At 45.8% G+C, this 26141-nt stretch overlaps 1 protein-coding gene across 1 annotated transcript in view; it reads right to left on the bottom strand.

Annotated features, from left to right (window-relative positions):
* LOC143955221 (uncharacterized) overlaps positions 1-26141 on the bottom strand; it is a 145377-nt gene that overhangs the window by 58307 nt on the left and 60929 nt on the right. Inside the window, exons 27-32 of the mRNA XM_077465304.1 lie at positions 14535-14777; positions 9235-9378; positions 7101-7254; positions 6887-6984; positions 6638-6776; positions 2592-3874 (exon numbers count right to left, since the gene is read on the bottom strand). Coding sequence (XP_077321430.1) covers positions 2592-3874; positions 6638-6776; positions 6887-6984; positions 7101-7254; positions 9235-9378; positions 14535-14777 — 2061 coding nt within the window. The remainder of the gene's footprint in view (positions 1-2591; positions 3875-6637; positions 6777-6886; positions 6985-7100; positions 7255-9234; positions 9379-14534; positions 14778-26141) is intronic.

Below are 26141 nucleotides of genomic sequence, written 5' to 3'. Positions count from 1 at the left end.
AGACCCGACCTTTGACGGTGCTCAGGGACAAGTGCTGGTCCAGACACATCTCAAATAATTCCACGTAGAGTTTTCTGCGATGAATGTTCTTTATCTCGCACCAAGTAAAGTATGCCTTCAATGTGCAGTGATAGACCTTGTTGGAATTAGACTTCCTAACGTTAAACATTGTGGGAATCACCAATTCAGAGATGCCTTGGTCTCTCAGAACCTAGGATTTAACAACCCTGGCAGTAAATACAGTTAAACAGGATGGTACATTTGTCCTTGAGCCAGAAGATCTGGATGAGCCTACAGAGCTTCTGCCAGGAATATGATCAGATCGGAGTACCACATCTACCTGGGTCAGCCAGCTGTCCCTCAAAGGGTATGCAGGTTCTGCAACTCAACATTTTAAGCAGTGGACCTTCCTTATATTCACTGACAGCAAACCTATACTAGAGATGAGGCCCCCAACAACCCATCCACGTTACAGTTTAGAGCCACAGCCATGAGCTCCAGACACTAAGGGGATCGACCAAAACAGTGGGTAGATCACTTCTAATGCTCTAATACCAGTCATTAAGTGTGTGACAAACTAAGGTTACTGCCAAGTGACATTGCAGGGCTGCCAAAAGCCAAGTTGAGTGCCTGAAGGTAACATTCCAAGCTAACCGCAGTGGGGTCTGGGTATGGCACTCCATGTCAGGCTTAGGAAAGGTTGATCCAAGTAGCTACATTGCAAGACCAGCTAAGTAACAAAAGGTATCTTGATTCAAGAAAAAAAGTACGAAAACCTAGCAAAAAAGTCTGGACTTTTCTCTTCAGAGGAACAATGTCTGTGACCATGCAAAAGACATGATGGGAGTAGGAGGGGGTTATACTTGGCTGCCCACTTTTTATTTCCATTTGGCAGCTTTTAAGTCTCTTGCAAGTGACAGTATAACCATCAATGAATGGCAAAGGAATGATGCATGTACCCTTGTTGGAAAGATGTTCCCTCAAATCTTGTTTGCATGGCAGAACATGAAGAGAAGAAAAAAATGCAATTAGATTGAGTGTTAAAGAAGAAGTAAGAATCACCACATATTGAAAAGCCTTATTAGATCCTCAAGGGGAACAAATAAAAGATCATTCAGCGCTTTCTGGGCTGTGTGATCTATCTGCTGGTGCTGTGTATATTAACAAGCAGCTGGCAGATAGATTACAAACCCTGCCAGTGCTGAAGGATCGTTAACCTTTGTGAATGAACAGTCAGCATTGTGGGGCTGTATGATCTATCTGCCGGTGTCATGAATGCTTACTAGCAGCTTAGATAGATCACACAGCTCCGAAATACTAAATGCTCTTTTACTTTTTAAATGAATAGTCAGAGCTGTTGAGGTTGTGTGATCTAATTAGGCTGCTAGAAAACATTCATAATACTGTCAGATAGATCACACAGCCCCACAGAACTGAATTATCTTTACTTTTGACAATGAACAGCAAGTGCAGGTAGGGCTGTGTGATTTATCAGTCGCAGATAGATCACACAGCTCTGCAGCAACTGAATGATCTTCACGTTTGTGAATGAACAGTTGGTGCTGTCAGAGGTGTGTGATTTATCAGTCGCAGTTCTCACTGTTCATTTATGAAAGTTATGCCGCGTACACACGACCAGACTTTGAGGGACTAGGTCCGACGGACTTTCGGCGGAGTTCTGACAGAGTTCTGACTGACTTTCCGAATAAACGGACTTGGCCACACACAATCACACCAAAGTCCGACGGATTCGAACATGATGACATACGACCGGACTAGAGTAAGGAAATTCATAGCCAGTAGCTGCCCTCGCGTTGGTTTTTGTCCGTCGGACTAGCATACACACGAGCGGATTTCTCGGTAGGAACTGGGTCCGGCGGAAAAATTTGAAACATGTTCCATTTCTAAAGTCTGATGGATTTTTGCAAATCAAAAGTCCGCTGCAGCCCACACACGATCGAATGGTCTGCCGGAATCGTTCCGTCGGACCTTTGATGTCGAAAAGTCCGGTCGTGTGTACGCGGCATAAAATGATCAATTATCCCTGGTGGGGCTGCGTTCTTTATCTTCTGGCTGCTTGTAAGCAGATAAATCATATAGCCCCGGCAGCTCTGAATGATCTTTTACATATGCTTGTGTTGTTACTGATCAATCAACTCTGGCAGGGTAACCTGGCAAACTTCATGGAATCCCTTTTAACCGAGAGAAATGGAAGTTGCGCCCACAAATTGGGCTTAAGCCTAGGGTGGAGCTATAGCTAGCATAGACAGTGATAAAAATTGGCTTTTAAAACACAACAGGGTCACAGAACAAAATGTGGCCAAGTTATATAAGCACTTGGACCCCTGGGCGAATTCAACTAGGATTTTTATGTTGTGTTGCTAATTCTTCTTTAACCAAAAGGACAACAGGAAGATGCACAGTAAAAAATAAATGGAAAAATATACTTTATGTAAATTAAAAAAAATGAAAAAAAAACAGATCACACCACCACAACTATGGGTTGAATGATTCTTTTGGATTGCCTTTTGTTTGTCGTACAATTGTTCTATGGAGCATTTGAAACTCCACCATTTTTTTCTGTGACCTCAGGTGGTGTGCGTTCTCTGGTGGATAAGTAGTGTCACTTTCTGTGCAAAACATTTTCCACATTCCAAACAGGAAAAAGGCTTCTCACCAGAGTGAATTTTCATGTGCTTATCACAGTTCCCTTTACTGGAGAAGCTTTTCGCACACTCGGTACAGGAATATGGCTTCTCGCAAGTGGTGTGTGTTCTCTGGTGGATGATTAGTGTCACTTTCTGTGCAAAACATTTGCCGCATTCTGAACAGGAATATGGCTTCTCACCAGTGTGAATTCTGATGTGCTTATCGCAGTTGCCTTTATTAGAGAAGCACTTGCCACACTCAGAACAGGAAAAGGGTTTCTCACCGGTGTGAACTCTCTGGTGTGTTATGAGTATCGATTTTAGAGAGAAAGACTTTCCACACTCAGAACACAAGAAGGGCTTCTCCCCGGTGTGAATTCTCTGGTGTTGAATGAGTTTTGATTTGTTGGTAAAGGGCCTCTTACACTCCGAACAAAATAATTGTTTTTCACTTGTGTGGGTTCTCTGGTGCTGAATAAGTTCTGATTTCTTTATGAAGGACTTCTCACATTCAGAACACAAGAAGGGTTTTTCATTGGTGTGGATTCTCTGGTGAACAATGAGATTTGACTTCTTTCTGAAGGATTTCTCACACTCGGGACACGAAAAGGGTTTTTCACTTGTGTGAATCCTCCGATGCTCAACAAGGTTTGATTTCTTTTTGAAGGCCTTTTCACACTCGGAGCACGAAAAGGGTTTTTCACTGGTATGAATTCTCTGGTGTTCAATGAGATGGGATTTCTTTATGAAGGCCTTTTCACACTCAGAACATGAAAAAGGTTTTTCACTGGTGTGGATTCTCTTGTGTTCATTGAGATGTGATTTCTTCATGAAGGACTTCCCACACTCAGAACACGAAAAGGGTTTTTCACCGGTGTGGTTTATCTGGGGTACAACCGAGTCAGGTTTTATTGTGAATGATTTTTCGCAAACCTGAAAAAGATTCAAAATATTGGCAGACGATTCTTTAGGATTAGAAGGATCTGGTGATTCCTCTGTACTGTATAAGCTTGGTTGGACGTTTGGAATAATAGTATGCGATATATATTTGGGTTTCTCAGAATTAAACTGGTCTGTTGATCCCACCATATGCGTCAATTTTTGATGTACGTTTTGGGTAACAATGCCGACTCCTGGTGAATATTGTGCCATGCCATTATCTTCTTTATTATAATTTGTATATAAAGTAAGATGTCCCTCTGAGGTATTGCAGTGATTGTGTCCTCCTGTTGGAAATAGTATTAATAATAATAATAATAATAATAAGAATAATAATAAAAACTAACAACATGTTTTTTGAAAATGTTTTGCAATTAGAAGTCATGCTTGTTGGTCAACTGTTAGCCAACTGTTCCCCAGATTTCTGGCACAGAATTAGGTAAGTAATAACATCAACACAAGGATAAAAAAGATTTACAGTGCAACCAAAGCAACTATAGCACACTGGGTGGAGGTGTACATACTTTTGTAATTAATATGGCTAAGAATAGAGATGGACCTTTTCATATGGTGTACAGTATCTTATCCACCTCATTTGTTGGGAACATGACGTTATATTGAGGAATGGAGATGGACCTTTCATATGGTGTACAGTATCTCCACCTCATTTGTTGAGAACATGACGTTATATTAAAGATTGGAAATGGACCTTTCATATGGTGTACAGTATCTCCACAAAATTTGTTGGGAAGATATATTATATTCAAGTATGAAGATGGATCTTTCATATAATATATAGTATTTCCACCTCATTACATTAAGGAATGGAGGTGGACCTTTCATATGGTGTACAGTATCTCCTCCTCATTTGTTGGGAACATGTTATATTGAGCAATGGAGATGGACCTTTCATATGGTGTACAGTATCTCCTCCTCATTTTTTGGGAACATGACGTTATATTGAGGAATGGAGATGGACCTTTCATATGGTGTACAGTATCTCCTCCTCATTTGTTGGGAACATGACGTTATATTGAGGAATGGAGATGGACCTTTCATATGGTGTCCACTATCTCCTCCTCATTTGTTGGGGACATGACATTATTTTGAGGAATGGAGATGGACCTTTCATATGTTGTACAGTATCTCTACTCCATGTTGAAGCTTGCTTACATTGGGAATGTGAACAAAGTGGAATCTGAATAAGCAAATTTTTTAAAACATGAATCGTATAATAAAAAGAGGTAAAGACAAAAAGGAGTCTTCAACCCTAAGTATTATTTGAAACTTTCTGTAACATAAATATTTTAACTGGGATAATGAGTACTAAGAAGGTTGAAGGCTTTGCTCAGTGCACAGTGTCACATGTATACAGTAATGCAGTATGGACACCACTGTGACAGACGTGAGCAGATTGCCCTTCTAGAACCTCACATTAGAGATCTGGAGGAGCGAGTTGCAACACTGAGAATTGACAGCCTTAAAGGGAGTCTTCTACTCATTAAGCAGGTGGTTAAAGGAGAAGTCTAGCCTGAGCTTATTCGGCTGGGCTTCTCCTCTGGGTCAAAGGAGTGTAAGTCATTTTGCACTCCTGTGACCCGTTTTCAGCAGATAGCGGTCTGAAGTATGCTCTCTGCTGACATCACCAAGACCAGTCCAGGCACTGCGTCGTCCCGACTTCCGAAGTCTGGATCCGCCAGGTGCCTGGACTGATGGCAGTCTCATCCTCTCAGCGAGCTGCTGAGATGGCCGCTCCCTGCCCCTCCACAGCTCAGCGCTCTAGTGAATGTGGAGGAGCAGAGCAGGAGAGCTGCTGATTGACAGGCAGCATCTCTCCACTCAGGGAGATGAGAGAACTGAGCCATCGGCGGCTCGGTTCTCAGTGAAGAGGCGGCGGGGAACAGATGCAGCATCGGATCGATGCTGCATCCACCTAGGGGAGTATTATGGGCCAAAAAAAAAAAAACATAGTTCTCTTTTAATGGGGTTGATGTGGAGGATGGAGGAGTAAGTCAGGATGATCTGGTAAGATGCTGGATTCTTCCTCTGTTCTACGAACCCAGTAGGCACTCGCCATATTTCTTTGGCTTCGGAATCGCTGGTATAGCTATTTTAAGAATCTGTTGTTTTGATTTCATACTGCTAGTTTGCCTGGTTCCTCAGGAGTATATGAATCACCTGGTTATAGAACTATGAAGCAACTGTATTGATTTTACTTCATCCCCGTGTATACTGTAATGGGTGTATTCTATGTTGATTTGCTACTGTAAGCTTGCATGATTTCCGGTGATTGTTATCCTTTTCTATATTGAAAAAATATAAAAAAAACTTTAATAAAAATTGTCAATTATAAAAAAAAAAAGGATGCTGGGTTATTGAAATTAGAGGGAATGGTAGGGGGCTACACTAAGGGAAAGCCAGTCCTGTGTGTGGACACCCAAGCAAATTTTCCAAGTTGAGTGAAGATTTGTGGGTGGCAAACCCAGAGGTGGCAACCCTAGACATTTGGGAGAGCAGCCCATCTAGTAGGGGTGGTGAGCATAATGCAGGAAGACGTATACAGTTGGTATTAATAAGGAATTCTATAATCAGGAGCACCGATGGAATAATTTACTACCAGTGTCGCCTCAACCAAATGCTTTGCTGTCTTCCAGGTGCCAAGGTTCAGCATGTGGTAGAACATGTAGACAATTTACTGGGAGGGGCTGGGCATGACCAAGCTGTCTTGGTTCATGTTGGGAGCAATGCCAGAAAGCATGAAAGATGGAGGATCCTTAAGAATCACTTTAAAAGAACTAGACTGCAAATCCAAGTTTATAGTCTCTAGTATACCGCCCGTACCATGTGCATACCAAGTCTATATAGAATACCCTTCCTGGGCGACTAGTCCTGGTCAGCTCACTGGATTGTTTTGAAAATGAGTTTGCTGACTTTTCATGATTTTTTTTCAAATCTGTATACCGAAACTTGATCAAAATAAACTCAAAATGTGAAAGAATGAATGGATATGAAAAATGTGAAGTTCTAAAATGTAATACAGTGATAGCTACCTGTGCTGACATCTAGAGAAGGTTCCTCCTTAGTAAATGTCACCATCATTTCAACTTCGTTCATAGACAGCTGATTTCCCCTCACAAACATTTCTTTTTCCTCTTTAACCTCAGTTTTGATATCAAAAACTTCTTCCCTCTAAAATGACAGTATGATGGTGAGCACTATTATCCCAACATTACATAGAAGAATATCATCTAATACAGTTTAGAGCCAAGTTTTAGTTGGACATCTTCAGTCCTGTGTACCTGATGATGGTGAGGGATGGTGAGATCTTCCTGTGTGGAATCCCGGGAATACAGAGGACGGGGACATCTCTCTGGTGGGTTCCCATTACTGGATCCATCTGTAGGAAACACACACACTGACTGAATACATTGTTTCTATGTGTTTATCAGATGATGGGGGATCTCGGTGGACCCTCCATACTGCTCTCTCCTTTACAATAAAGTCTCCTCTTACCCAATAATGCTGACTGTTTATGGTCCATCATGACGTCATTGTAGAGATCCTTGTGTCCTTCTAAACACTCCCACTCCTTTATCACACAATCCTCTCTCTCTTCTTCTTTTAGCTCTTCTTTGATACTAATGTTAATATTGCTCCAGGTTCCACCCTGAATGTAAATATAAAACAGAGTAGTAATAATGCCTCGGCTCTCCCATGGAAACATCCTGACATCCTATAGGAACCTGACACACATATAACACATGGGGGGATTTAGTAAAATTTGAGTATGCAAAATCTGGTGCAGCTATGCATAGAAACCAATCAGCTTCCAGGTTATATTGCCTAAGCCTAATTGAACAAGCTGAAGCTAAAAGCTGATTGGCTACCATGCACAGGTGCCCCACATCCTGACTGCTCCAGGTTTAGTAAATCAACCCCAATAGTGATGAGTTAAAACTAATCTGGGTTCAGTGTGGGGTGGGTTCATAGAACCCCATTGAAGTTATTAAGTTAAATCTTAGAAATCAGTAATAGGCTTATAGGCGAGGACTTGGTAATGGGAGTGGGGGATGGTGGACTACGATTTTTTTTAAATGTTATTTGGTGGGGAGTCGCAATTTTATGAATGCCCAAAATGAAAAATAAAACTACAAAATTTCTTTACATGACATGGCTGGGGATGCCAGTAACCTGTCTGTAAAGTGGCCCATCTGTACAAAGTTAACAACCTACTACAGCAAAATTGCTGATAATTGACAGTTCCCAGCTGCTTTGTTCAGTTTGCCCCCCCCCCCCGTCCTGAATCATACCAGACAACATGCCTTCAGCATGGGGTGGTACCTTGCAAGGGGGGACCTTCCTGGCAGTCCCCTGTCCCCATGTTGATATGAACAAGGGCCTCTTTCCTATAACCCTGGCCTTGCGGTTGTGGGGTTATGGGGGACTGTGGGCAGGAGGTTAATGACAATCTGGAAACCACCTTTAAAAATGAAGGTGCCCCAAGATACAAGCCCCCCAATATGGATGAGTAAGGGATACATAGTACTCTTACTTTACATAACATGGCTGGGAATGCCATTAACCTGCCCCCAAGGTGGCACATATGTATGATGTTAACAACCTACTACAGCAAAATTGCTGATAATTGACAGTTCCCAACTTCTTTTGTTCAGCCCCCCCCCCTCCCCCCCCCCACCCTTTCCTTCCTCCTGAATCATACCAGACAACATGCCCACAGCATAAGGAGGTACCCTGCCATGGGTGACCTTCCTGGAAGTCTCTGTCTGATTTGAACAAAGGCCTCTTCCCTATAACCCTGGCCTGATGGTTAATGGGGGTTTGCAGGGCTGGGTGCTGATCAGAATCTGGAAGCTAATTCTAAAAATGAAGGTGCCTCGAGATAAAGGCCCCCTATATGAATGAGTAAGGGATACATAGTACTCCTACTTATGTAAAAACAGTATATACACACTTTTTGATCTGGAAGTACACTGACTGGCTCACGCTTAGAAAGGGGTGTACAGCTAACAGAATAGGCACATATTGGTGGCAGGAAGGCACACTACAGTGTACAGTCGCTGCTAGCCGCCTAACAAAAATCAATGACAGGCTGAAATTTTCAGCGGCTGTACGCAGATACGCAGATATACACACATCTGGGTGGTACTTGGGTACAGGGGTTTAGGTTCTGCAGACTAATACATCCCTATATGCAACCACTGCTCATTTCTGCATATATCTTCATAAAATTGCTGTGTATTTCAGCCTGTCATTGATTTTGGCAGGCTGCTGGCAGCAGGATGTGTGCTGCACCTGTAAGCAGGTGCAGTCTGCTGTCTCCACTGCAGGTGGTGCTCAACCACAGTGGCAAAGTAGAAGAAGAGGAAGTCACAATGAACAGGGTTCCTCTATGGTTTCCCGAGTCATTAAGGCAATCCAAATGGATGCTGGTCGCCCATGTGACTCTGGTGGCCATCTTAGGTTTGACAGAGTCTTTTTAAGATCCTAGTCCCTGGGTTTGGCACGCTCTATGCAAGTGGGTAGAGTAGGGAAAGGCGCCCCCTCTGTTAGGGACAGTAATATGTACCTTTTTTTAAGCCCCTTTCCAACCATATGCATTTTAGTCCTAATTCCTGATACCGCTCACCTCTCTGGTAAGGAGGTCAATCATCTTCTTGGTGACTTCTAATATCTTCTGCTCATTGTATCTTTCTGGAACTAGTAAGGAATGTAGAGGAACCACAATGGAGTTCTGTCCATCTCCTGATGTCTTCTTCACAACTAGGTTATCCTGTGGAGGGAGATTAGCAATCACTATATACATTTCCAAACAAAAGAACATTTCACTGCCGCACGTCTACAAAAAATCATTTTAGGCCTGAAGATTACTTAAACCCCCCCCACCCCACCTCAAAAAAAATATGAATTGTTTTCTGAAAGCAGAAACCCTAAAAAATATTGGTAGTTCCAGACTATGTCCCACGATGTTAGCGCAGCAGTCTATCTATAGGGCAAAATGTCATCAAAAATACACAAAAGTTAATTTTAGGGACCACATACACTACATTATTTTTTTTCAGAAAATATAAAAATGAGGTTATGCCGAGTAAATAGATACCCAACATGTCTGGCCTTAAAATTGCATGCGCCCCTGAAACGGCAAAAAACTTCAGTACTCTATATTTTCCATAGGCAATGCTTTAAAAGCCCCCTATAGCTCATCAGTTTAAAGTTAACCGCAAATAACGACCCTAAAATTATTGCGGGCCCTCAGTTGGGTGCGGCAATAAGTAACATGCGTAGTGCCAATCGACATTTTCCTGTGTAGGCACCTCGACGTGTGTTTACATTTGTGGGGGTGGGGCATTATTTTTCGGGGGGGGGGGGGGGTTTGATGGTTTATTCTCTAAAACTTAAAATTTTTTCATCACATAGGTTAGCGGTGGGCAATTCATTTTTGCCAAGGGGCACATGAGAAGAGAAAGAAAAAATTTCAAAACTGCGCTCAGGTATAACAAATATCAAAAAATATCAAAATTCAATAATTGGAAAGCCGCGGTTCTCACATAAATATGACAAAAAAAAAAAGAAAAAAACCTATAGAATCGCGCTAACCATGTGGTTATAAAACTCAAATAAGCAAAATCAAATATGTAAAATATGGCAAAAAAATCATCCTGTGAAATATGACAAATCAAAAATCACATGTGCAAAATAAGTGTATGTCTGTCATAGACATAAATGATCACCAATAGTGTGCCTGTGAAAATGTCAATCAAATAACACAAGAAAAATATACACAATTCAGAAGTGCATAAAAAGAAAACAAAAAATTGTGAACCATCAAAAATAAAAATTAAACGGTGAACTGTGGAATAAAGTCCATAAATCGGGAAGGAAGTCGTCCCCGCACTCAAGACCCAACAAGATGTGTAGATTCCACCACCAAAACGTCAGGAATGGACTCTTACCGGAAAGCTATGATCCCCTATAACGGAGGATCAAATAAGACGTATAATGAATAACGGCTTGGCTCCCAGAGGACCGAAGACGTGTTAACAGACTTGTAACACCCACTTCACAAACAGTCAGGACATCCGTGGATATCATGGTATATAGAAGATATAAAACGCTCCATAGTGTAAAACCTTAAAACTTGTTTATTAAGAAAAGATATATTGCACTTACATGATTAAAAAGTTCAGAGAGCAAAACAGTCTGATGCGCCGTCCGGAACACAAAACAGACAGCCCGTTCTTCTGGGTATACGTATGGAGTACGAGGTGACGTCAGCGCGTCGCTCCACCCTATGCGTTTTGTAATAACTTACGTCATCCAGGGGCCCCCTGCGATTGCAGCATACTAGTGTTGGTGGGTTCGGGGGGGGTTCAAGAAGGCGGTGAGGAGGCAAAACAGCGCCACTTCACCCCCTGTCAAATGCTCTCTGAAGAGTGAGCCGAATGTGGAAGCCCCATGTGATTTTTCTTTTTGTGACAGGTTCTCTTTAGTGAGACATCAGGACACTCCATTAGTTTCTTCCGCAGCCAGACCAGCCGGAAAAAATGACAACAGAAACCAAATATTTTTTTCTTAAATCTGCGGGGGTGTGGAAAAAAATAAAAACACGTTAAGTGTACAAAAAAAGAACGTAAAAAAAAGTGAGTTCCACGCAAAAGTGGAATTTCTGCTTTAAGGCCTCCTCCCCAGCTCCTGTTTGTGAAATTGAGCTTTTGGGGTGGAGCGGGTACCCAATTTTGACAGGTACCCGCTGCCACCTCCATTCCAGTCGCCTTAGGCAGTCGGTAGTTCTCCTTCCCCTTTCCCTCCCAAAGTCTTCTGGGACACATGACAGGTCCTAGAAGAGTTTGGGACCAGTCGCAGAGCGCAGCTCCGCTTGCGGCTTCACAGCCGGGTGCCCATAGTAGAGATGCCAGCACCGCCGAAAGAGGAGAGAGGGAGAAAACTGCTGGGGTGAGTGCACCGCTGGATCATGGGACAGATAAGGGTGTGTTTATTATAAGTTTTTGTAGCTGCTGACTTTTAATAAACACATGTACTAGCGACCTCCCGGACCTCTAGAGGCCTGATGGTGACCTCAAGAGTTAGGGAGAGATGACATGCTTCCTTGTAAAGTGGGTTACCAGGAATGGTGGGTGTAATGCAAGATGAAATGATGGGCGCCAGTCACTTTTTGAATGCAAACGAGAGATTTATTGTCTCTTAACGAGAACTGTGGGAGAGAAGGTTAGGGCCAGGACACCCTTAGGTAGATGCAATGGTATTTGGCAGACGCCGAGACACTATAGGTAGACAGCTATACAGGGAAAGGCCTCCAGCCGAATGCCACGTCTGTATAGGTAGGACCGCTGTCTCCTATGGCAAAGGTAGAAGTACATAACTCTTGGTAACACAGTACAGTCCTTCTCTTATCTCACAGTATCACACTGTAGATCTTTACTCACCGAGCTCCCAGTTTCTCACTAGACTTCCAGATCCCAGTCGTCATGTCACCATATCTCCTGAGCTCTTCCACAGCTACCCCGCTGCACACTCCTCAAGCGTCACCCCCGCTAACTTGCTGGGTCCCTGGCTTGGCACTCGCTGAAGCTTTCCCATCCCCGGCTGGTGAAAAGACTGCTCTGGTACTTGCTGGAGCTTACTCACAGTGGTCTCCAGTAATAAGGTGGATGGGTTCTTAGTGGCGACTGTTTCACCTTTACCTCCAACCACAACTGGTTTCCCGTCCAGGTGAACCTTCACAAAATTTGGACTCCAATCCTGCAGTTCCAACCCTATGCTGCTTCTCCTGCTCCTGGATAGGCACCATGCAGCCTAGCAGCCAGGTGTCCCGGGATAGGCCTCAGGCTTCCGGCATAGCAACCCGGAGAGACATAACACATGTCCACCTAGATAGCCATCCAGGTGGCACGGAACACCGATCACCCGACTCCACCCAAATAAATAGGCTCTCCTAGCATGCCAAGGGACTAAAGAAACCCCTGCCATTTGGCTGAGACACCCCATCCATTCATAATCTGACCTTGCTATGCCCTTGTCAGCGCCTAGAGGCGATTCAGTTCGCATTGTGCGCTATACAAGTATTTCATTCATTCATTCCTTGTCGATCTGACGTCACCAGCCACAGTGCCAACTAGTGACAGAAGATAAAAGGTGCAGCAATGCCAGAATTAGAGAGGAATCAGTGGATCTTCTAACAATTAGCCAAGACAATTACTACATGGCAAACAAAATTTGTTAGCAACTCTGCCTAAACACCGGGGTACTACACACATAAGTGACTGGAACTCTGCTTTAAGGGTGTGCTTTTGATCACCAACCCGACCTTTCCACAAACCTCCGGGGCGCAAGGCTCCTGACAGGGACAAGATTACGAGCCAAAAGGCCTGGTGTGCCCCTCTGCTCATGGCCAGCCAAAACCAACCACCGAGTACTAGGTTGAGGAGCTCTCCCAAAGAGGGTCCCCCCCTAGGTTTCAGGGGAGGAAGGCACCTAGTGGCCACATATCCTCAACCTAGACTTCAAGATAGATCCTCCATCCAGTATAGGAAAACACACACAAATGAAAACGCAAGGAGAAAAATAAATGATAAAAAGTGGCCATGCAATGTGCACTGACTGGGCCCTGAGGCCTAATAACAAAAAATGCCCCGGACATAGCCAAAAGGCCTACCCCATGGAGGCGCAGTGCAGAAAAAGTATTTAGTGTCGTGACCATGTGTCTGTTCACACAGTGGGGTCCCACACCCAAGTGCGCTCTTGGGGCGACTACTCCCAGGGGGCCCAGACACCGAGGACTCTCTGCCTTCCAAGTCCATTGCCAGACAAAGTAGATTAATTCAAATCAGGAGGAATTTGGCCCATCCAGTTTTCTCCTGTGCCCCAACTACCTTTCTGTTCCAGCCGGTATTAGCCTTCAGAGCCCCATCACACCAGCAGGAGTACCATACAGCCAGCCATTCCTACCAAAAGGCCAGAATGAGGGAGTAGCACCCCTACTGGCCACCAATAGGAACAGATACTACACTTGATCATAGAGAAAACTGATGTGATGTTTCACAAGTCGTTTCCAGGTTCTTAGTAGGAAGGAAATATTTACCCTCCCATCTACCCAGCACTACCCCCCATGCTGGTCTCAGGTCTGCCGATGGGAGCATGGAGCCCGGGAAACATGGGGGGGGGGGGGGGGGGGGGACACAGTGTAGCTGGGGTGTGTGGAAGCAATCCAGGAACTATATAGCCGCCAAATCACTTGACAGCCGACAATCAGATTTACACACCAAAAAACTGCCCGCTGCCGCCGACTTATGCCAAAGATCAGTGGTAGCAAAAGGGTTCCACAAAAGAACATGGGTCGAAGAACTTCATACCTATGATTAAGGATGAGCTCAGGCGCGTTCGCAGGCTCCACGTGCAGAGTCCGCCAGGAAGTCAGCGCAGCGCTGCGCTAATCACAGGCAGTGAGACGTTGCCCCGATGTGCGGCTGCAGAGATCAGGGAATGTCTCACTGCTACTGATTAGCGCAGCGCTGCGCTGACTTCCTGGCGGGCTCTACACGTGGACCGTGCGAACACGCCTGAGCTCATCCTTACCTATGATTATATAGCAAAAAAAAAAAAAAAAAGGTCGTAACTGTTCAGCTGTCAGTAACACAAGTTCTGCAAAACTTTGTCTTAGAACTTGATGGTTAGAAAGAAAAAAAAAAAAAAAAAGACATTTCATATGATCCAGCTGTACAAAAAAGTTGCCTAAAAAAGGGTCTGCTAGTTAAATGTTGCATAAAATGTATAAATTAAAAGTGCGTGCACCAGACACTTCCTGGGGATTTGCTGCTGGAATAAAATTGGAGGAAAGTTATTTTTCTCAATAACGTATGAATCAATAAAATGAACCAAACGTGTTGGCGGTGCCCCCAGAATCCTCCTCACCTCCCCGGTCAGCAGGTAGATGATCTCCAGGGTGAGCCGTAATATCCTCTCCGTCAGGTTGCTGCATTTTGCCTCCATCGCTCCCAACTCTGTCCCATTCACTTCCTGCAACAATCGTGCCCATCCCCCCCATTGCTCAGCATCATGTGTAAAGGGCAGGCTTCTTTGGCCATTTGCTCTTGTCGGCCATTTTGTTGTAGTCCAGCAGACTGTAACTCTTTCTCTGCCAGGCCCTGTGCTACACTTTTAACCTTTTGTGGTTCAACCATTTTTTCTATTTTTGCTTTTTTTGTGTATATAGTGCAGGCTGTGTAATGTACAATATAGTGCATATGTAGTGTGTAATGTTTGGCAGAGCCTTCCAGTGTAATTTCGGGGGGTGGGGGGAGGTCTCCTGGTGTAGTACGGGGGTACAGGGGAGTCCCCCTATAAGGCATTGGCAGAGGATATTTAAGCTGTGCATGATACATGAGCCTAAGTATGTATGCATATTGTATGGGGGGGGGGGGGGGAGTGAGGACTGTATGTATGGATATTGTATGGGGGGATGAGGACTGTATGTATGGATATTGTATGGGGGGGTGAGGACTGTATGTATGCATATTTTATGGGGTGGTGATGAGGACTGTATGCATGCATATTTTATGGGGGCTGGGGGGGGGGGGTGAGGACTGTATGTATGCATATTGTAAGTGGGGGACTGTTTATATGGATGGTACATGGATGGTGTATGGGGGGGCTGTATATATGGATGGTATATGGGGGGAGGACTGTATATATGGATGGTACACGGATGGTGGGACTGTATATATGGATGGTACATGGAGGGGCTGTACATATGGATGGTATATGGGGGAGGGGCTGTATATATGGATTGTTCATGGATGGTGTATGGGGGGGGCTGCATATATGGATGGTATATGGGGAGACTGTATATATGGATAGTATATGGGGAAGGGGTGGACTGTATATATGAATGGTACATGGATGGTGTATAGGGGGGCTGTATATATGGATGGTATACGGGGGGAGGACTGTATATATGGATGGTATATGGGGGGAGGGGAGGACTGTATATATGGATGGTGTATAGGGGCTGTATATATGGATGGTATATGGGGGGAGGGACTGTATATATGGATGGTACATGGATGGTGTATGGGGGGGCTGCATATATGGATGATATATGGGGGGACTGTATATATGGATAGTATATGGGGGAGGGGTGGACTGTATATATGAATGGTACATGGATGGTGTATAGGGGGGCTGTATATATGGATGGTATATGGGGGGAGGACTGTATATATGGATGGTATATGGAGGCAGGGGAGGACTGTATATATGGATGGTGTATAGGGGCTGTATATATGGATGGTATATGGGGGAGGGACTGTATATATGGATGGTACATGGATGGTGTATGGGGCGGGCTGCATATATGGATGGTATATGGGGTGACTGTATATATGGATAGTATTATGGGGGAGGGGTGGACTGTATATATGAATGGTATATGGGGGGGACTTGTATATAAGGATGGTACATTGATGGTGTACAGGGGGGCTGTATATATGGATGGTATATGGGGGGAGGAGAGGACTGTATATTTGGATGGTGTATAGGGGCTGTATATATGGATGGTATATGGGGGGAGGGACTTGTATATATGGATGGATTATGGGGGGGACTTGTATATATGGATGGTACATCACACGGGGCAGATCAGTGATGATACGCCCCGTGGATATCCGCTTGCTCAGCGGGGAATCGCCGGAGCAATCTCCGCTGAGCAGGCAGAAGACCGGTCCATCTCCGCACACTGCGCAGGGACGGACCTGTCAGAGCGCCGCTCTCCGCTATAGGGGAATCGGGTGACGACGGACCGCAGTGTCCATCGTCACCCGATCCAATCCGATGACGGATGGAAAAATAGCTCACCGCTGACACCCAACACTCCATAGACCTCTATGGAGCATCCGTTCAGGTCCGCCTGAAAAACTGACAGGCGGACCTGAACGGAACGTCCGCGTGAAAGGGGCCTAAGGCAAATAATCAGAACTCAATACATTGTTACTTCCCACAACTGAAGGCAATTGCAAAGCAGCAGGCAAACATAATCAATGTCCTGGCCTACAATACCAGGTAATGCACTTTTTAAAATGTCCTGGGCAGTATCTTCACATGGCAGGCTAGTACTGGACACCATGGAGACACATCGTCATTTCTATAACAACAGCTTGGAGCAGAAGGGTGTTGCTGCATCAACCTTTCACTATATAAGTGTATATCATTATGATTCCTGGTTACACCCCTGTGGACATGGCACTGAGTAACCTAGTAGCACCCCTACATTACCGCAAGTGTTTCACACTCATCCTGCCTCTGCATTAAAAGAGAAGTCTGGGGTTTGGGGTTTTTATAGATTCATACTTATGCCGCGTACACGCGACCGGTTTGGCCATCAGAATTAAGTCCGAGGGTTTTTTCAACGGAATTCAGCTCAAACTGTCTTGCATAAACACAGTCACACCAAATTTCGATGGTCAATAACGCGGCGACGTACAACACATATGACGGCACTATAAAAAGGAAGTTTAATGTTTCCGAGCATGCGTCGGAATTGCATACACACGGAATTTCCGAAACTTTTTCCGTCTGAAAAATTGTAAACATGCTCTCAATCTTTTGCTGGCCCAAATTCCGCCAGCAAAAGTCCAATGGAGCATATACACGGTCACATTTTCCGATGAAAAGCTCTCATCGGACTTTTGCTGGTCGAAATTCCGATCGCGTGTACACGGCATTACAGTAGCTAGGTAGATGTCCCTCGGCGCCTCTAACACTGAGAACTGAGAGATCGAACACTGCAATCGCTCAGTTCTCAGAGCTCCGTGTAAGCAGAAAGCTGGCAACTGTCAGTCAGCAGCTCTCTCCTGCCCTCCCCCCGCACTCACTGGAGCGCTGGGCTGTGGAGGGGGCAGGAGGGGCCAGCTCAGGCTCTGAGCAGTTTGCCGAGAGGCTGAGCCAGTTGCCGGTCCAGGCATGTGGGCAGATCCCGACTCCATTGTCGTGATCTTGCCTGAGCCTGGACTGGCTCTGTGATGTCGGGTGAAATGGGTCATGGGAGTCCAGAACAAATGAGCTTGGGCTGAACTTCTCCTTTCAGTGGAACTAAACCCGTCTATCATTTTCAGCCAAGGAAGCTGCCATTTGGGCCTCTATTTGATCTTCAACTGCCATAGTTTGGTTGAGAGCACAACCAATATGACAGTTACATTTCTGTCATGTGCCAGGAATGTTAGGCTCAGTGGCGGCCCGTGCACTGTGGGCGTACAGGCACTGCCCCCCCCCCCATCCTTGTGCCCGGCCCCTTTCAGGACCCCGGACGCATGGATTCCTATGGTGGTGGCGGCAGCGGGTGGTACTTTTTGAAGCACCTGATTAGAGCCAAAGGCTCTAATAGGCTTCAAAATAGGGTGGGCTCGGGGCGCCCTGATCCCACCCAATTGTGTGACGATAGCAAATAAATTTTTGCTATTTTCACACTAACCTTCCTCCCCGCCAATCAGGAGGCAGAGCGTCAGACCTGTTTCCTGATTGGCCAAAGCGCCAGGCCACCCTATTGGATGCCTGGCGCTTAGGAAGAGGAATTCTGCTCAAGCTCGGCTTGCATACACACGGTCACACAAAAGTTCTCTAAACTTTTGACCGTTAAGAACGCGGTGACGTACAACACTACGACGAGAAAATGAAGTTCAAGGCCGAGCATGCGTCGAATTGTTTCTGAGCATGCGTAGGAATTTTGCGCGTCAGAATTGCATACAGACGAACGGCATTCCAAACTTTTTCCGTCTGAAAAATAGAGAACCTGCTCTCAATCTTTTGCTAGCCAAAATGCCGCCAGCAAAAGTCCGATGGAGCATACACACGATTGCATTTTCAGACCAAAAGCTCACATCAGACTTTTGCTGGTGCATTTTCCGATCGTGTGTACGTGGCATAAGAGTGGTCTTAGTGGGACATGGCAATCTGGGATATGCCCGGGGTCCCCGGTAAACTAAATTCCCCAGCTCCTGAAGAGATCTCAAAAAATTAATACTTGCCTCTCCCCAGGGCCGTCTTTAATATTGATTGGACCCTGGGCAAAACTTTTCTTGGCCCCCCCCCATGCAGTTTTGCTCTCCCCCTGCTCTGAGACATACAATAAATAGCAGCTAGACTCAAAATCAGTTTACTGAATCAGATCACGCAGCTATTGCCATTGGTTGCCAGAGGTTACAGTGTACCATTACCGCTCACTGATTGGTTGCTAGAGGTTACAGCACACATTACAGCTCACTGATTAGTTGCTAGAGGTTACAGCACATGATTTCTGCTTGTTGATTGGCTGCTAGAGATTACTGTGGATATGACCTCAGGGGGGCATGATATACATATTTTATGCCACCGACCACCCCTATTTACATATGAATGCCGGTAATTTACATGTAAACACAGGGTCTGCAAGTGAGTCATCTTTGCACAACAATAGGGCAGAGCTGAGCAGCATTAGTAGCAGCACTTCACACTGAGATATCAGGACACAGCACAGGACTAAAACCTCAAGGGACAAGGGAATTTAAACCAGGATAGTTGGCAAGTATGAGGCAGCTGCTTTGGGCCCCACAACAATGACAGGGCCCAGGGCAGCTGCCCCTTTTGCCCTGCCTTAAAAACGGCCCTGCCTCTCCCGCTCCATTGCTAAGAAACCGTCTACTGGGCAATAGACACTTCCCCGGAGTGTTGATCTCCTGGGTCCTCCTGCAACATTCTCTGGTTCCTCCTGCTGAGTGGTGATGTAGTCCTGAGAAGGCTTTGTCGCCGGTGCCTTCAGGCAGATCCCGTCTGATCTGGCGCATGTGCTGTTTGAGATCTGAAGCATACCGTATATACTCGAGTATAAGCCGAGATTTTCAGCCTCTTTTTTGAGGCTGAAAGTGCCCCCCTCGGCTTATACTCGAGTCATCGCCGTCTGACTGCTCGATCAGCGTATCGAGCAGACAGACGGCGGACATACTACAATTCGAAAGCCGCGCCTCCGCCTCCGCCTGTGATAGGCGGAACACTGAATTTCCCAGCAGCCTGTGTTCCGCCTATCACGGACATCGTCTCATCCTCGTCCGTAGTACGAGGATGAGACGATGTCCGTGATAGGCGGAACACAGGCTGCTGGGAAATTCAGTGTTCCGCCTATCACAGGCGGAGGCGCGGCTTTCGAATTGTAGTATGTCCGCCAAGGCGCCGACGAAGAGCGGCGATCCTGGCAAGGCACGGGACGGAGGCAAGGCAAGGCACGGCACGGGACGGGACGGAGGCAAGGCACGACACGGGACGGAGGCAAGGAGGCAAGGCACGGCACGGGACGGAGGCAAGGAGGCAAGGCACGGCACGGGACGGAGGCAAGGAGGCAAGGCACGGGACGGAGGCTCGGGACACAGGCTCGGGACACAGGTAGGCTGGACACACACACACACACACACACACACACACATGGACACACACACACAGGGATGGATGGATGGAGACACACACACACAGGGATGGATGGATGGATGGAGACACACACACACAGGGATGGATGGATGGATGGAGACACACACACACAGGGATGGATGGATGGATGGACACACACACACACAGGGATGGATGGATGGATGGACACACACACACACAGGGATGGATGGATGGATGGACACACACACACACAGGGATGGATGGATGGATGGACACACACACACACAGGGATGGACGGACACACAGGGATGGACGGACACACAGGGACGGACACACACACAGGGATGGACAGGCATGTCTCACCCTCGGCTTATACACGAGTCAATAAGTTTGCCGGTTTTTTTGGGGGTAAATTGGGGGCCTCGGCTTATATTCGGGTCGGCCTATACTCGAGTATATACGGTACATGTTGCAGGGCTTTTGTGTGGTTATGGTGCAGAGGGATCAGGTGACATAAGTTTTTCCTTACTTCTTTTTTTTTTGTTTTTACTGTGCTGAGTAAGCAGCGGTGGAAAATACCATTAAACCTTCCTCCAAAACCAACTTTAGCAATCAATGAAACACTTATCTACATCAAACATATAGGTTGTTTCAAGTGGATTTGCTTGTAGCTGATTAAAGTGACCTGTAGGGATGAGCTTCGAGTTCGAGTCGAACTCATGTTCGACTCAAACATTGCCTGTTCGCCTGTTCAGCGAACAGTGAACAATTTGGGCTGTTCGCAGCAAATTCGAAAAGCCGGAACACCCTATACAAGTCTATGGGAGAAATCGAAAGTGCTAATTTTAAAGGGTAATATGCAGGTTACTGTCCTAAAAAGTGTTTGGGAACCAGGGTCCTGCCCCAGGGGACATGGATCAATGCAAAAAAAAGTTTTAAAAACTGCAGTTTTTTCAGGAGCAGTGATTTTAATAATGATTAAAGTGAAACAATAAAAGTGTAATATTCCTTTAAATTTCGTAGCTGGGGGGTATCTATAGTATGCCTGTGAAGGGGCGCATGTTTCTGGTGCTTAGAACTGTCCCTGCACAAAGTGTCATTTGTGCAGGAAAAAAAGTCTTTTAAAATCACTTGCGGCTAAATTGTCGGGTCTCCGTAATACAGAGAACACTCAATGAGTGTTCTCTGCATTAGCCGACAATTCATTCATTCATTGATTATAAAAAAATAAAAAGCGTGGGGGTTCCCCTAAATTCAATTACCAGGCCCTTCAGGTCTGACATGGATATTAAGGGGAACCCCGTGTCAAATAAAAAAAAAATTGACGTGGGGGTCCCCCTAAATATCCATACTAGACCCTTCAGGTCTGATATGGATATTAAGGGGAACCCCGCATCAAATTAAAAAAAATAATTGACGTGGGGGTCCCCCTAAATATCCATACCAGACCCTTCAGGTCTGACATGGATATTAAGGGGAACCCCGCATCAAATTAAAAAAAAAAATTGACGTGGGGGTCCCCCTAAAAATCCATATCAGACCCTTTATCCGAGCACGCAACCTGGCAGGCCGCAGGAAAAGAGGGGGGGACGAGAGAGCGCCCCCCCTCCCTCCTGAACCATGCCAGGCCACATACCCTCAACATTGGGAGGATGCTTTGGGGGTCTGTGACCCCTCAAAGCACCTTGTCCCCATGTTGATGAGGACAAGGGCCTCATCCTCACAACCCTGGCCGGTGGTTGTGAGGGTCTGCGGGCGGGGGGCTTATCAGAATCTGGAAGCCCCCTTTAACAAGGGGACCCCCAGATCCCGGCCCCCCCCTGTTTGAAATGGTAAGGGGGTACAAAAGTACCCCTACCATTTCACAAAGAAAGTGTCAAAATGGTTAAATAAGACAAACACACTTTTGAAAAATTCCTTTATTAAAAATGAAAAAAATAAAAAAAAGATTCCAGCGGTGCTAATCCACTCTTGCTATCCAGCGACGGATCTCCGGGGTCCAGCGATGGATGATCATATCCAGCGACGGGGGATCTCTCAGTCCAGCACTGTCCATACATCCTTCTTCTGTCTCCACTCCGGAGACACTGCGGAGATCCCAGCACTGACGTTTCTTATATTAGGAGGGCGGGGCCACCCGTCACCTGACCCCGCCCCTCTGACGCTGGAGAGGGAAGCCAGGGGTTCCCCAGTGACGTGTGGGTGACCCCACCCCCTCTGATGTAACGGAAACCTGCGTTACATCAGAGGGGGCGGGGTCACCCACACGTCACTGGGGAACCCCTGGCTTCCCTCTCCAGCGTCAGAGGGGCGGGGTCAGGTGACGGGTGGCCCCGCCCTCCTAATATAAGAAACGTCAGTGCTGGGATCTCCGCAGTGTCTCCGGAGTGGAGACAGAAGAAGGATGTATGGACAGCGCTGGACTGAGAGATCCCCCGTCGCTGGATATGATCATCCATCGCTGGACCCCGGAGATCCGTCGCTGGATAGCAACAGTGGATTAGCACCGCTGGAATCTTTTTTTTATTTTTTTCATTTTTAATAAAGGAATTTTTCAAAAGTGTGTTTGTCTTATTTAACCATTTTGACACTTTCTTTGTGAAATGGTAGGGGTACTTTTGTACCCCCTTACCATTTCAAACAGGGGGGGGCCGGGATCTGGGGGTCCCCTTGTTAAAGGGGGCTTCCAGATTCTGATAAGCCCCCCGCCCGCAGACCCTCACAACCAACGGACAGGGTTGTGAGGATGAGGCCCTTGTCCTCATCAACATGGGGACAAGGTGCTTTGAGGGGTCACAGACCCCCAAAGCATCCTCCCAATGTTGAGGGTATGTGGCCTGGTACGGTTCAGGAGGGAGGGGGGGCCGCTCTCTCGTCCCCCCCTCTTTTCCTGCGGCCTGCCAGGTTGCGTGCTCGGATAAAGGGTCTGATATGGATTTTTAGGGGGACCCCCACGTAAATTTTTTTTTAAAAATTTGATGCAGGGTTCCCCTTAATATCCATATCAGACCTGAAGGGTCTGGTATGGATATTTAGGGGGACCCCCCACGTCATTTTTTTTTTTTTTTTGACACGGGGTTCCCCTTAATATCCATGTCAGACCTGAAGGGCCTGGTAATTGAATTTAGGGGAACCCCCACGCTTTTTTTTTTTTTTTTTAATCAATGAATGAATGAATTGTCGGCTAAGGCCCCTTTCACACATGCTGATGGTATGTCCGTATTTCATCCATCCGTTTGCGGATGAAATACGGACATCCATTCATCCCTATGGGATAGCGGGTGTCTGCGGATGAGCATCCGCAGACACCCGATTTAGTCCGCCTCCGCAACAGTCTGATTCTGCAGACGGAGGAAAATCCTATTTTTCTATCCGTCTGCAGAGCGGATCGGACGAACACGGACACACGGTCCGTACTCGTCCGATCCCCACAGAGGAGAGCGGAGAGCTGACAGGGCGGTCCCTGCACAGTGTGCGGAGACCGCCCTGTCCGCAGCCAGCTCAGCGGGGACAACGGAGCGATCCCCGCTGAGCGAGCGGATCTTCACGGGGCGGATCATTACTGATCCGCCCCGTGTGAAAGAGGCCTAATACAGAGAACACTCATTGAGTGTTCTCTGTATTACGGGGAGCCGACAATTTTTTTTTTTTTTTTTTAACAGGTAAGTTTTTATTTATCACCATTGAATGAAATAAACAGACATTGGTACAATACAACAGTGCATCGTACAACACAACATAACATAGTGTTCAGTGTACAGTCGGTCAATCAGACTTTACATATCAACTGGTGCAGGTCAAAAAGTAGAGGAGAGGGGGGAGCCGACAATTTAGCCGCAAGTGATTTTAAAAGACTTTTTTTCCTGCACAAATGACACTTTGTGCAGGGACAGTTCTAAGCCCCAGAAACATGCGCCCCTTCACAGGCATACTATAGATACCCCCCAGCTACGAAATTTAAAGGAATATTACACTTTTATCGTTTCACTTTAATCATTATTAAAATCACTGCTCCTGAAAAAACGGCCGTTTTTAAAACTTCTTTTTGCATTGATCCATGTCCCCTGGGGCAGGACCCGGGTCCCCAAACACTTTTTAGGACAGTAACCTGCATATTACCCTTTAAAATGAGCACTTTAGATTGTGAACGTTCGAGTCCCATAGACTTTAATAGGGTTCTAAAGTTCACAGGAAGTTTAGGTCTGTTCGCAGGTTCTGGTGCGAACCGAACAGGGGGGTGTTCGGCTCATCCCTAGTGACCTGCTAAGAGGGATGCTCCACTGTCCAGCTGGTGTGCAAACTCATGCGAGACTCATGCACTGAATAACACAAAAGTTACTTTTTCCCAATTCTGGGTAGAGGCAGGAGGGTGTCCGGGATGTCCTTTCTCCATAGGAACCTGTCCCCAGGCTAGGTCTGTGTCAATATCTACATGAAGTGCTCATGCGATGGCCACCGCAGGGGATCTATATAACCCCTCGAAGCCCTTGTACACACGGTTGGACATTCCGACAACCAAATCCGTCGGATTTCGTCCAACGGATTTGGTCCGACGGATTTTGTCCGAAACTGTTGCATACACACGGTCGGACAAAGTTGTCGGAAACTCCGATCGTTCAGAATGTGATGACGTTATTTCCTTACGACGGGACTACGTTCAGGCTAGTAGCCAATAGCTTTGGTCTAGGAATTTGATCTGAGCATGCGTGGCACTTTGTCCGATCGGAATTCTCTACACATGATCGGACAAGGTCCGATCGGATCGTGTTGTCGGAAAGTTTTATAGCCAAGCTGAAAAACTTGGTCTGTCGGATATTCCGACGGAAACAGTCCGATGGAGCCCACACACGGTCGGATTATCCGACAACACGGTCCGAACGGACATTTTCCGTAGGAATGTCCGACCGTGTGTACAAGGGCTTAGGCACAAGGTGGCTGTCCAATCTTCAAGAGAGCTCTGGGTCCAAACAGACACAGGCTCCCCCAAAAATGGCTGCCGGAGTCCTGTGCAGAGGACAAGTGAGACCTCTGCAAGGTTCTTTTAGTACAGAGGTAAACAACAATAGTCATGTGACTGCCCTTTAAGAAAGAAAGTTTAAGAAAGTTTTAAGAAAAAGGATTGTTTGGTAGAGCAGCGAACACTCCTGGCACGCTCCAGGCACGTAACAAAAAAGACATACAAATGTGAGCCTTAATAGGAACGAGCGAAGACCATAACACGCAGGTTAGGTCTGCCGTAAAGGCCCCATAACACACATAAACTTGTGTAAAAGGAAGGACGGTAACAGATTATGAACTACATATAAAGGGTTCGAAACATCATGAATTCTGTGAGGCAACCATCTGGCTAACCACCTAGCACAGCCTTTCTTAACCTTTTAACCCTAGAGGAACCCCAAAAATAATTTTCATGTCTCGAGGAACCCTTACTAAAACCAAATCACCAGGGCTTAATAGGAACAATGCTCCTTATATTAGTGGTCAATAGGAAGAATGTCCCCCTTAAAGTGGATGTTCAGGATGCCACCCTTAACCACTTACAGACCGGACCAATTTGCTGGTCAAAGACCAAACCACTTTTTGCGATTCGGCACTGAGTCGCTTTAACTGACAATTGTGCGGTCGTGCGACGTGGCTCCCATACAAAATTGACGTCCTTTTTTTCCAACAAATAAAGCTTTCTTTTGGTGGTATTTGATCACCCCTGCGGTTTTTATTTTTTGCGCTATAAACAAAAATAGAGCGACAATTTTTAAAAAAACGCATTATTTTTTACTTTTTGTTATAATAAATATCCCCCAAAAATATATAAAAAATAAATGTTTCCCTCAGTTTAAGCCAATAAGTATTCTTCTACATATTTTTGGTAAAAAAAAAAAATCGCAATAAGCGATTATTGATTGGTTTGCGCAAAAGTTATAGCGTTTACAAAATAGGGATAGTTTTATTACATTTTTATTAATATTTTTTTTTTTTTACTAGTAATGGCGGCGATCAGCGATTATTATTGTGACTGAGACATTATGGAGGACACATCGGACATTTTTTGACACATTTTTGGGACCATTGTCATTTATACAGCAATCACTGCTATATAAATGCAGTGATTCC

This window comes from Lithobates pipiens, unplaced genomic scaffold, assembly GCF_037356315.1.
Source record: "Lithobates pipiens isolate NorthernLeopardFrog02 unplaced genomic scaffold, aLitPip1_a1.2 Scaffold_35, whole genome shotgun sequence".
Lineage (NCBI taxonomy): Eukaryota > Metazoa > Chordata > Amphibia > Anura > Ranidae > Lithobates > Lithobates pipiens.
Note: the sequence above shows the minus strand (reverse complement) of the source record. Positions and strands in the feature narration are given on the sequence as shown.